The sequence below is a fragment of the Corvus cornix genome, chromosome 4 (assembly GCF_000738735.6).
Source record: "Corvus cornix cornix isolate S_Up_H32 chromosome 4, ASM73873v5, whole genome shotgun sequence".
NCBI lineage: Eukaryota > Metazoa > Chordata > Aves > Passeriformes > Corvidae > Corvus > Corvus cornix.
The window spans coordinates 13,245,062-13,257,519 of NC_046334.1; the positions used below are offsets into that span (position 1 = coordinate 13,245,062).

The 12,458-nt window shown below is 35.4% G+C and overlaps 1 protein-coding gene across 4 annotated transcripts in view; it reads left to right on the plus strand.

Annotated features, from left to right (window-relative positions):
• Nucleotides 1–12,458, plus strand: part of LRBA (LPS responsive beige-like anchor protein) — a 374,344-nt gene that overhangs the window by 266,458 nt on the left and 95,428 nt on the right. For all 4 annotated transcript variants that reach the window (XM_039551359.1, XM_039551361.1, XM_039551360.1 and 1 more), the window contains 2 exons: nt 4,386–4,526; nt 5,691–5,810. In XM_039551359.1, coding sequence (XP_039407293.1) covers nt 4,386–4,526; nt 5,691–5,810 — 261 coding nt within the window. The remainder of the gene's footprint in view (nt 1–4,385; nt 4,527–5,690; nt 5,811–12,458) is intronic.

Genomic DNA, 12,458 nt, shown 5'->3' on the forward strand with positions numbered 1-12,458 from the left:
ATAACACAAGTATTGGCTAGTTCAGGGAGTTAATTATGTGTTGGTGATACATAAAGTAACTAAACAAGGTTTGAGTGCAGCAGGGATTCCAGCAATTGGCATGTTTATGGAGGTGAGAAAACTAACACTGGAACACTGAACATCTGTCAGTTCTCCGAATGTCAGAATACATTGATAGGTGGGCAAGCAGCAGAGAAATCTTAGGGGTGGAAGAAATGCCTCAAAATGGAAGACCTGAAGAGCTCAATTTCTTATGTTTATTAGGAAGTCTAATTATAGTCTGTAAGTATCTTTATATTCAGAATATACTGGGTAAGTAGAGACTCTGTGATGTGTCAGAGAGAAGCTTAATAAGATCTCTTTGATAACACACCAGTAAATTCATAACCAAACTGAAATAGATATATTTTTTAGAATGAGGGTAAGAATTATCAGAAGAAAAAGCTTCCAAGAAAAGTAGCAGATTGTCCATGTACTCAGGAGTCAGATGTCTTTCTGGAAAGCAAGTTGGCCAGATACAGCTCGTGCTGGAATCAAGTTTAAATAGCTGGGCTCAAAATCATGTAATGCAAAGGCATTTAACCTCTTGTCACACAAGCTCAAGGCTAGATGAGATGACCTAAGGGTCCCCCATGTCCTTTAGGCCCAATATGAAAAGTATCAGTAATGAAAACCAGATAATTATCTTGAAAATAAGATGTATGGGAAACAAACATCATACTTGGCAAGGATGCTACCAAACATGATTCCGTAATACAGATAATGGTATTCACAGAAATACAAATACCTGGTTGTATGTGGATAAGAAAACAGTGTAAGAAATCACCAGGAAAATCAACTTTTCTTTTTTTCCCTCTTGAATAAAAAGTGCCTCTTCTTAAATGTCGAACTATAGATAATCATATTGTAATTCTTTCTTTGTAAGACCCCAGTCTGTTTATTTAAGACCATTAGCAATTTTTTCAAAATACTTACATACTTGAATGTGAGTCATTCAAGTATTTGAGTCCAGGAGAGATTCTGCCCTCTAAAGAGGAGCAGTGAACATTCTGCTTTCTTCTGTTGGATGCAACAGGGCCTCTTCTGGAAACAGAGGCAAGATGGGTTACTGTTCCAATGTCTGGCACAGAGTAAGAACTAACAAATAAAACTGTACACTGTAGTGTCTGGACATATTTGACAGCAGTAGATGATAAGAGTCAGTGTGTTTTCTCACTTATTTTTCAGCAAACCATTTTTCTTTGTTGTGTTTCAAAGGAAGCAAGCAAGCTTGGTCCAAAGACTGAGATTTACTATATTTAGTTCTTGGTAAAAATGTGAAGTTGTTTATTTTGAGGTATTCCTATATTTGAGAGTACTTGAAAAAATAATATCAAATGAGTTGTTTTGTTTTAAGAATGGTTTGTAACTTTCATAATTGTAGCACGTGTTGTTACAACAACCACTTTGGGCCAAAAAACAGGTGATCGTGCCTTGGAAAAAGTGAAAACAGAAACTGCCTTACCCCAATTCTTGCCCCAGTTTGGATTCTCTTTTTGAAGGAACAATGACTTGAAAACCACACACATCATTGATTTTTCAATATGATTTGAAAACTTAGCAGCCATGAGTGATTTCTTTCTTCATTTTTACTCCTGGAATCTCATCCATTGTTTTTTGCTCATTGGAATTTTTCTCTCTCTACTTTTTCATTTTTCCCTCTCCATCTAAATAAACATTTTTTTATTGGTGAACTAATACCTAATTTTCCTCTGGGAAAAGAGGTGCTGCAAATAAAATACATTCTGGAATTTCAGGAGATGAAAGCTTTTCAGCTCAGTCTTCCTTAGAGGTCTGCAGCTATAGGGAAGCTGTGTTGAGTAGTGTAAATTTGTGGTCTCACAGCTACATCTAGCACAGCTTAGTTTGGAGTTCCTCTTTTTCCCTTGGCACTTACCCACAGGGGAGGGAATACAGTATGTAATTATGATTCCCTGTTAATTCTGCGATATGAAATAACTGAGAAATTTCAATTAATTTTTTTTTTTTTTTGCTTTATTCTGTAGTTAACTGTGCCCAGTGCAGTGTGACACAGTAGAATCACCTCATCCTTAGAAGCAGTTGTCAGAAAAATATGGGCCTGCCTGGTAGAATGTATTAGCCCAATACATTGTCTCCATTTTATTATGAAGCTGCTGGGGAAGCTGTGATATACAGCACTGTCATTACAGATCTATTGTTAGAAGGGCTCTACAGTCTTCTGTGCACTGCCATTAATTTATAGCAGTAAACAATATGTAGCCCTCCAACTGCAGCAAAGCAGAATCTTTTAATGAGGTGGATGTTATTACCACAATAAATCAGTGCATTCGTGTAATGTATAATTCAATGTGTGTATTCCCACTGTAACTTCTCTGAGTAAGCTGATAGTGTATCATTGTCAGTGCACAGCTCCACAGTTCTTTTTTTTTTTTTTTTCCCCCCTAAGCTTTTTTCATTTGGGGACTTTTTTTATTCACTTGCAAATAAATGTGACATGTCTTGATAGTTGTCCTGTTTCAGGCTTCAGAAACCAACTGTAACAATAACAGCTAAAATCAATACTGTGGATTCTGGCTATATAGATCTCTGCATGATACCTTTTTTTTATTTTTATTTTTTGAAAAGAGAATGAAATCAATTCTAATTGGGTTTAGCTTTATATTCAAGGAATGTAATTCTATAACTATTGATTTGGGCTATACTCATTTGGAGAGTAATAATAGAGGCAGATAAAGAGAATACATAAAATGTAACAGAACCATACAGCACAACACTGTTCCTATTTTTAATTTATATAATTTGTCTACCAATGACCTTCTTTCTTCTTTTTCTCCCAGGAGCATATCTGAGCCTTTAGGGAAAATCAGTACAGATGGAGATTCCAAAATGGTTCTTCTAACAAAGAGACTTCTTGGAGTCAGTTTCATACTTCCCTGGAATAAATTTGCTAAATCAGATAAAAATCCTTTTATACAGGAACAACTCCTTTTAAAGGGTTATATTTCAAATTAGTGAACTGCAAAAATAGTAATTAACCTAAGATGTTTTTTCTTTATCCTACTGCAATGTGAAAGCTGCTCTAAGTAAAAAACGTAAGATTAGATTTTAGGTCAGTCAAAGATCTGATCTGTTCTAGCAGAGAAAATACTTTGAAGCTTGTATGCCAAATTTCACATGAGCTGCAAAGAAACAGTTATTTGAATAATCATCATCTCAATAGCAGATGTAGTTTTTCACTTGAACTCTGCTTGAATTCAAGATTAGGTTACTGATACTTTTGTTCAAGGACCTTTAGTTTTTCCTCACCTTGTAGTGGGTTCTTAAGTATATTTATTCTTGGAGAAAGGAGATATTGTTTCATGTTTATTCTTTGCTTGTATTTGAATGCACCCATTGTCTGTACAGATGAACATAATTTACATTAATAACATACTAAAAGTGTGCTCAATCTGTATACAAAATTTTACTGCATATGTATTTTGCATATATATCCAAAGATATTTTAGAACTCTTACAGCAGGAATTACTCCTACTAAATTCACTTTTGGGTTTCTCAGTGATTTGTGTGACCGATACTCATCTTCTTTCAAATCATTTATGTAAAAGTCTGCTGAGGAAATACACAGCTCTAGATAACAAAATATTATGTTTCCTACTTTTAAATAAGTCCCTGGGTGTTTATAGTCTAGGTAAGCCCTGAACAAAGAATGATAGCATTGGTGAAAGTGTGATAGACATTTTTAGTCATACATATGTTGTTTCTTTTATATCAATGTTTTTATATAGTATAGAAATTCTGGTCTTTCATTTGTCTATTTCAAAGGTGAAAATTCTATGAATTAAGTAAAACTTGGCTTGAGGTGGTAAATAGAAAGCATAGGAGCAAGAATAATATTATCAAAATTCCAAGTCCACTGTTAATATTCTACCACCCCATCAATCGCTACTTTTTTCTCCAAAAAAATATCCAAAAACAATGCTTCTCGATGTTGCTATTTGCTTAATAGTGTATTCAACATGCACACATATCCACAGGCACCCAAGTTAAACAACACTTTGTCCCAGACATTCCACTGTGAATTGGATGGAGTCAGTGACTTGAATCAGCAGTAAATGAAGCCTGTATTAATGCTGAAGAGATTTTTCCGAGCAGCCATGTGTTTGTGCATGGAATCCTGGTTCCAAGTACACGGATCTCCTCGGGTGCTTACAGAAACCAACATCTGCTTTTGCAAAGCACCAAGCCCCGTCTTCTCCGTGCATGCCAGTAATTCTGGTTACCAAAAAGAGCAAGGGCAGTATGATGTGATAGTATTCATGTTAATTTTATTTGCTTAAGGAGTTTATTTTTACCAATCTTGCAGCCCATTGGAGCTTTGAACCCAAAGAGAGCAGCGTTCTTTGCTGAGAGATATGAGTCGTGGGAAGACGATCAGGTCCCAAAATTTCACTACGGCACCCATTATTCAACAGCAAGTTTTGCACTCACGTGGTTGTTAAGGATTGTAAGTATATATTTTAAAAATGCTTTTCCGTTAAGTGATAATGAAAGCAACAAATATCTAAACTAAAACTGAATGGTATATAAGAGTACTGAAATTTTCTAGTAATTGTAATCAGTAGTGTAGGAGAAATGTGCTCCAAAGTTCAAGCAGAAAGTTTTCATTTTTATGGTACAGCCTTTTCAAATCAGTAAAGCTTTTACTCCTTAAAAGTTGCTTTTAAGTGTACATACTTCTTTAAACATGGTTAACTTTCCTTCCTTGCGTATTTTCTGACTGGACCAAGTACCAAGCATTTGTGGTTCTTAATTAATGTATTTAATTTTCCCCTCCTAATGAGTGTGAATTGGTTTCTGATGATCATGAAGTTCTGTGGTGTAAATAATTAATTTTAAAAAATCTGCTACAGTTGATATGGAATTTACTTTGAGCCGCTACATATTGATAATGTATTGGTTAAACAATATATTTTTCAATAAAATTGAAAGTCAATTTATCTCCTAGGAAGTAATTTCTTTGGGAAAGCATTAGCAGCACATCATTAATTAAAGCTTGTTAGAATGTACAAGCATGCATAAATCCTTGAAGTAATTTATAGTGCTTAGCTAATTTCAGGCAATTACCCACTAATATGTGCTTAAGTGTTCTTTAACTAAGAGGAGGCTTTTAAATCTTCCAAACATTTTTCTAAATCATAAATTATATATGAAACAATAACAGTCCTAAAGCTCTCAGTATTGAATGCTACTATTTAGATTAACAGACCACCTTAAACAAAGTAAAACACATTATTTTTGTTATTTACTAGCTTAATAAATATCTAAGATATCTGAGCTTTTTCATGCTGTTGAGAGCAATTTGTGTCACAATTGACTGTAGTTTCTACTTCAGCCTTTGAGTATTTTCTTTTGATTTTATTTGCTTTTCTTTATCTGGGTATGTATGCATGGAGTAAGATTAAAAAGTATTTATTGAACAAACAAGCATCAGTTTGTACTTCTCATTCTTAAATAATAGAATTAACCCTTTGCTATTAATCATGTGTCTGCCAGAAGAATAGCATCATTCACAACCAGACCCCAAAAGAATATAAAATTCCTTGTTTTACCCTGAAATTTCTGAAGAGATGCTTTGTTGTTTTTAATGAATCTTTTTATATGTGCTTAGGAGCCCTTCACAACACTCTTCCTAAATCTACAAGGTGGGAAGTTTGATCATGCAGATAGGACTTTTTCGTCTATTTCAAGAGCGTGGCGCAACAGTCAGCGTGACACTTCTGACATCAAGGTAAAACACTTCCTGAAAGGTAGTAACATGTTTTATACTGCATCTGCCTTTATTGTAGCTGGGAGTGTAGGATGGAAGGAAGAAGACTGGGAGCTATCCCACCATTTGGGAAAAGATGCAAGGCAGATGACAGGTGGTTTTACTTCTGTCAGAATATTTCAATGAATTCTTTTGTAAAACTGTAGTAAACATTTTTAGCCCTGAGACTGAAATATTTTGAACTGGGGAGGAAAACACAGGAGACAAGGATGCTGGCAGTGGTGGGAAAAATCAAATCCAAGAAGATAGATTAATATCAGTATTGGGTTTTTGTAATGGAAGGAAGGATGGAAAAGTACAGTGTGAAGAAAATCAGGGGCAAGCTCAAGGAGGTCATGAGACCAGCAGGAGACCTAAGTGACACGATCATTCACTCATATTCATGGTGAGCAGACAATTTAGGAAATGGTTGATCTGCAAATTAATGGAATGCAAGAATTGTCAACTGGCAGTGCTGAAAAAGGGATGTCTTTCTTGCATCTGTGAATCCCCACCAATAGAATCAATGGCAATCAGTGGCAAGTGGAATTAATGCCACTTAGAAAAAGATGTAATGTCTATATGAAATTGGGAAAGAAGGGTTTAGAAAATACAAATACATTAGATTTTTTTCAAATTAATTAGTCATTATGGGCTTAATTTCCTTGTAACCTACAAGACTGCCAGATGGTATTTCAGAGTGCATTTTTAGGGGATTTTTTAAAAATGGAGGAGGAGAAAGATATCAGTAGTGGACAAATCAAGTATTTAATACAGAAAAAAAAGGGAGCCAAGAAATGATGAGGTGAGTGTAACTGCAATTCACAGAAAAATACTTAGGCAAATAATCAGACTATGTTTAAGTGCCAGGAAGATAGCTTGGAGACAAGCAAATGAAACACGTTTATCAAGAAGAGATTATGTCAAAGCAATCACAGTTTCTGATGAGAAAAGGTAACAGACCTTATGAGCAGAGAAGAAGCAGACGATGATCTTAGTTTTTTACATTGTCTTATGAGTGAGCTGGGATTACTCTGTCTAAAAGAATCCACTGTATTTGGAGAATAGCTACCAGCAGTTCATTATTAAAATTGAAAGATGTACTGAGTCGAATTCTTCTTGATAATAACAGGTTAGGCCTCAATTTCCATTGATATTAGATTGAAAGGTACTGAAAGTGTAGTGAAATTGGTAGTGCTTCTTGCAGAAGGGAAAAATGATTTTAGAGAAGTGTTAGGTGAAGTTTATTAGGGAAGAGTGATAATTGTAATTTGCATGCAGGTTCTCATACAGTTATAACACAAGGAACAATCTACTGTGAAAAAAACCCCAACATTTAGGTTCTAGTACATCTCCTGTAGTACACTACAGTGCATGTGAGTTAACAGTATTATGGTATAACAAAAGGTGAATAACATTTCGTGGAAGATACATCAACAGGACATAATGGAACTTTCAAAATGTGTGACAAAAATCTTCACTTTTTCCCAGCTTTGATAAGGTCTTAGCTAGAATATTACACCCATAGTTTTGGGCTGGGTGGAGAGAATCCACACTGGAACAATGATCACAGTGCAAGGTCTTGAAAATAAAATGCAGTGAAAGATTGAGTAGCTGTGCTTATTTTTCTTCTAAAGCAGAGCAGATTGAGGAGGACCTTGTGTCTTTCTGTTACATGGAGACTGCTGTAAGGAAAAAAAAGGAAAACAATCTCTGCTGCCCATGCTGGACAGGATAGGAATTAATGGTCTTAAATCTCAGGGAGATTTTGGTTGGAATCAAAGTAACCTTCCCAACAGAAAAACAAAACTGATGAATCTGATGAATGTTTCCCTGGCAGTTAGTGTAGGAAGGGGTTTTCAGAAATGCTTAGGTAACTTTTGGAAATGGCATATGTGCAAGCTGGTACTGCCTTTAAAGGCATCCCTTCTGTTATGGATGATCTCTTGGAGTTGCTTACAGCTTCCTGAGACTGTAAATTGCTACGAATTACATGATGCTGCTGTGAAGCATCCAAGTGAGTATTAAGGTTGACTAGAGGAATCTGTTTGTGAGACTGGATGAGCAACCAGGAAGGGGGATGAGATGAGATTTCCATAGGGACGTGTTCAAAGAATTAGAAAGGAAGATGTTTGAATGTTTCCCTCTTCACTGGAAATAACCTGTATTCCCCGTATTTCATTACAGCTGTGAAAACCAGGTTTCCTGATACTTGGTGCTCTACCCTGCAAGTGTGTGCGAATACGTGACTAAAGTGTCCCACATGCCTCTAGAAACTTTCTACATGCAGAAGTGCAATATTTTAGCACCTGTTGCTTGAATGTGTTTAGTTGACTCATGCATGGAATAGCCCGAACAAAGCAGAGCACATAATGGTGCTCCTGTAGTTATTAGCAAGTAGGGGACACAAAGGAAAAAGAAGGGTTGGTTCCTCTTCCAGCTGAAAAAAGTGTGACATTTAGGACCAGTGAGCTGATTACAAGAAATGACTTCTCCTTGCTTCCCGTGTGGAAAGAGTGAATGCAGTTACTGATGCTGCTGTCCTAAGATTATTGTTAACCTTAGCTGGAAGCACTGTATGTTACAGGGAGGACTAACATGAGCTGGCTTTGGAAAGAACTCTTGCTGGCTGGTATCACTTCAGCAGAGAAAGCTGAAGCAGATGTGTGGTCACAACCAGTCTGTGTCAATATCCTGAGAAAGCCTTGGATTGATGATCAAAGCATGAAACCAATGCTCCTCTGTAGAATAACCTTTGCTTGAACTTTGCAAATTTTGATTTCAAGAGGTGATATGTTGCATAAAATTCAATTTCCTAGTTTTCCCTATCCATTTATTTGAGCAATGCAAATTAAAAATCCTTTGGAAGTCTGCTGGTGTCTCACTACCACTCTGTAATCAGCTCAGGACTGGTGCCTTTAAATGATTAACCATGTGTTTTTAGGTTAAATCTTCTGCACTAAAGAATACTGAATGAATTTCAATTCTGTGAGAGTATCACTTGGTACTTTTAAAGTACTATATAAGCATAACCATTAACTCAATTACTTCTTAATTTACATTATTGGCACAAGCAATCCTGGTTAGTTTTGTTAATACCACAGAAAAAGCAAACCTGGATAGCCTGGCAGTATTTGCTTGTACTTGTTCGGAAGCAGTTGTTCCTTCTGGTTTGGCAGCTAACCTGTTGCAACACATTTATTTCTCATTGTGTTTACGACAGCATAGTTGTAACCCATGTTGCTCTTTTCATTTATGTTTCCTTTTTCCACTGTAGTAGTTTGCTGATTGTTTTTGGATTTTGTGGGGTTTTTTTGTTGTTAGTACAATATATACAGATTTCAAGATCATCTGAAATCCTCTTGCTGTCCTCCAAACAGCTGTGTTGCCTTCTTAGTGTCATCTGGAATTTTACTTCTGCACCTTCTGCACCAGGCTGTTAGTGAGATTATTGACTGGTGTTAAGAGCAGGGCAGACTCCATTACCATGTCCTCCCAGTCTGACAGTGAACTATTGATAACTGCTCTTGGAATATGGATTTCCAGCTTGGCTACTCCCACATTATTGTAGCCCAATCTCATCTCTATTCCTCTGGTTTGCTTATAGGAATGTCATAAGAGACTGTGGCAGCCTCAGAGGTCTTTCTCAAAAGTGAAGAAACACCTTGCTGCTTTTTCTTTCACCATCCACTACTGCAGCTTCTTTTTGGAAAGAAAATTAGATTGGTTTAATGTAATCGATTTTTTAAACAATTTTTAACTAAGCTACAGTCACTAGTATGGTGTTATGTACAGTTCTTCATGTCTTTTCCTCTGCTGCTTTGTGTTTGTTTTTTTTTCATGTGCTTTGGGTTGCTTTTGGTGAATTTGATTAGTTTTGTTCAAAAAGAGATGCTAGGAGACCATAATATTAAAGAAAACATCAATAAACTCCAATTACACTGTTTTAGATTGTTCCATCATAAAATGGACACTAATTTGTGAAATCTTGTGGTATGACACAAGTCAGTGACAGCTACTGTAAGGCTGGGGGGGATGGTACTGAGTAGCTGAATTCGTATCTCATACAGGTGTGTCTGGCCAATTATGATCCTCATGGTGTAAAACAGCTGAATTTTAGGTACAGAAATGCTGTTTTGGCAAGTTAACTATATTGTAAAGCTCATTAGCATCACATAATTTTAGACAGTTTTTCTTTAAATCAAGCTTCATATTTAAAGCCTCAGAAGTTATAGAATTAAAGTTGCTGTCAAACTGGCAACATGACCTTTGTATAGGAAAAATTTCATGTCATAGTAGTCACAAAAAGAGCAATGACCAGCAAAATTCAGAAGCAAGTACCTAGAAATTCAGATTTTTAACCATAAACTCCATGTCTGGAGTAGTAAAACTTTTAAAATATTTAGGATGCATATCTTTGGTTTTCATGGAAGATTTGGTTCTATGTAAAACTGTGCTAAGATCCATAACTGGAAAATACTTGTCTGAGTTTTAAAAAAAATGAAAATATTTTCTAAATTTGGTAAGACCCGTGCATGGCAGTCTGTGGGAATTGCAGTAGCTCAAAATGCAGACATCTGGGTGTGTGGAACAGAAGATTCCATCTGGGTGTGATGGAACAGAAGGTTCCATCTAATACCTGTGATCTGCTTCTTTTATAGCCAGCCATGATTGTGTTGAAAATGAAGCAAATAGTTTTAATATCTGCTCTGAACTCCTTGTGTAGATGTTTAAGTAACAAATTTGGAGTTAGTTATGGACAAGTTTGCTGAAGTCCAAAGGAGAAGGAATGTAGTTATACATGCAACTTTCTCCTCTTTCTCTGTCAAATTAACCTGAATTACCTAGTGTATAAATATGGTCAATAAATACCATAGAATACTTTTATTTAGATTCTAAGGAAAAAATAAAATAATTTTATATATATATATACATACATATATAAATAGAGGAAGTAACAGGATTTAGAGTACCTTAAAGATGCAGGTTTTTATCCAATGAGATATTGACTCCATAAAATCAATTTATTGATCAATAATGAATCAACTCTTGATTGTGGTTATCATATCTTTCATTAATCTACTAAACAAATATCTGGAGTTTTTATAATTCTCTTTGCTTAATTGTTGAATTACTGATGATTTTAATGTTTTTCTCAAACTAGGAAATGTTTGAAGTATAATCACTTAGAACTTTAACAGAGTGGTTAAACATTGACAAAATTAATTTCGTCATTAATTACCTTTAAAATCTTAATGGAAACCTGCCAAAGTATTTTTCTTACAAGTTGGCAGAGTTTCAGGCAGGGTCTTGAGATAATTTCTTAGTTGACAATTTATTCGTGAGAAATAGCACACATGTAGCAGATGGAGGGAAACTCATGGGTACTTAAAAATTATACTTCCGAACAGTCTTGAAAATAATTTCATTGAAGTGTGATGAAAAAATGAGATTTGAGTTAATTTAATATCTTAGTATATATTTCTTGAATGCTATTTAAGTCCCCTAACAGAAGAAATAAAGTGTGGCAATTTGAATAAAAGTCTAGGCTTCTAATATGCATTTTCATTATTCTGTTTGACAGGTTATATATAGGCTTAATATTGTTTAATATGATTGTGAAATAATTTAGTTTGAAAATTTGGTATCTTATAAATGTTTTCATATGATTAGGGATGTGTCGTTGTTTCTAGACACCTTTGGAGATCATATAGCTCTGCTTCAAAATGCATCAGTTATTTTCTAAACAAAAGAAAAAGTAACATTTCATTGCATTAATGAAGTATCTTATATTAATTTTTTTGTGCATGGTGGCATATATGAAAATAAATTACCACTGTTAAACTGACATTCTGCTGATATTGCATGTTTGTAAAAAAATATTTGCAGTGAATTTTCCTTAGGAATCATTGTTTCCCTGTGTTACAGGGCAACTTTTGCTGGAGAAAAATTGTACTGTACTTATATGCAGAATTGTGTAAATGTTTTAATAAGAATCCTGATATGGCAGGTTGTTTTTTTTCTTTTAAGTTAATACTGTGTGTTAGATTCATGTTGATACTGACTGTGAGCTCCTGCATCAGTTGAAATGAAAAGCATGACACAAGGACTGACGTCCTGCTTATCATGAGGACGTCTTGTCTCTGCGTTGTAGAAATGGTGAATTCCAACAGATAAATTTCAGAAAGTAGTTTTCAAACACAATAGTCCTAAAGCAAGAGCTTCAACAAATCATAGAGATGTTTTGGGGTTTTTTTCTGTGAAATTTAAACAAAAGACATGTGGGTAAGTGTTACCATTTCTGTGCATGTGCTGAGTGTGGAAAATTTCAGAAGGAACAGTAGAGTTAGAAAAAGTATGGAGGCAACCAAAATTTTAATTTGGAAGGGAAGACCTCCAGAGGGAACAAATCTAAATTGACTAGAATGCTTTAGCTTGCAAAAAGAGACCCCTGAGGAACAATGTGATGATAATACAGGTCTGTAGTACCCGGAAGGGTGCATAAAAGAGCAAATAAGGATCTAACATTTACTGGGTTTCACAAAATGGGCATTAGGACCATCCACTGAAACTGTCAGGGAGCAGTTTTAGAGCAGCCAGAGGAAGACCTGTGTAGACAAAACTACAGTG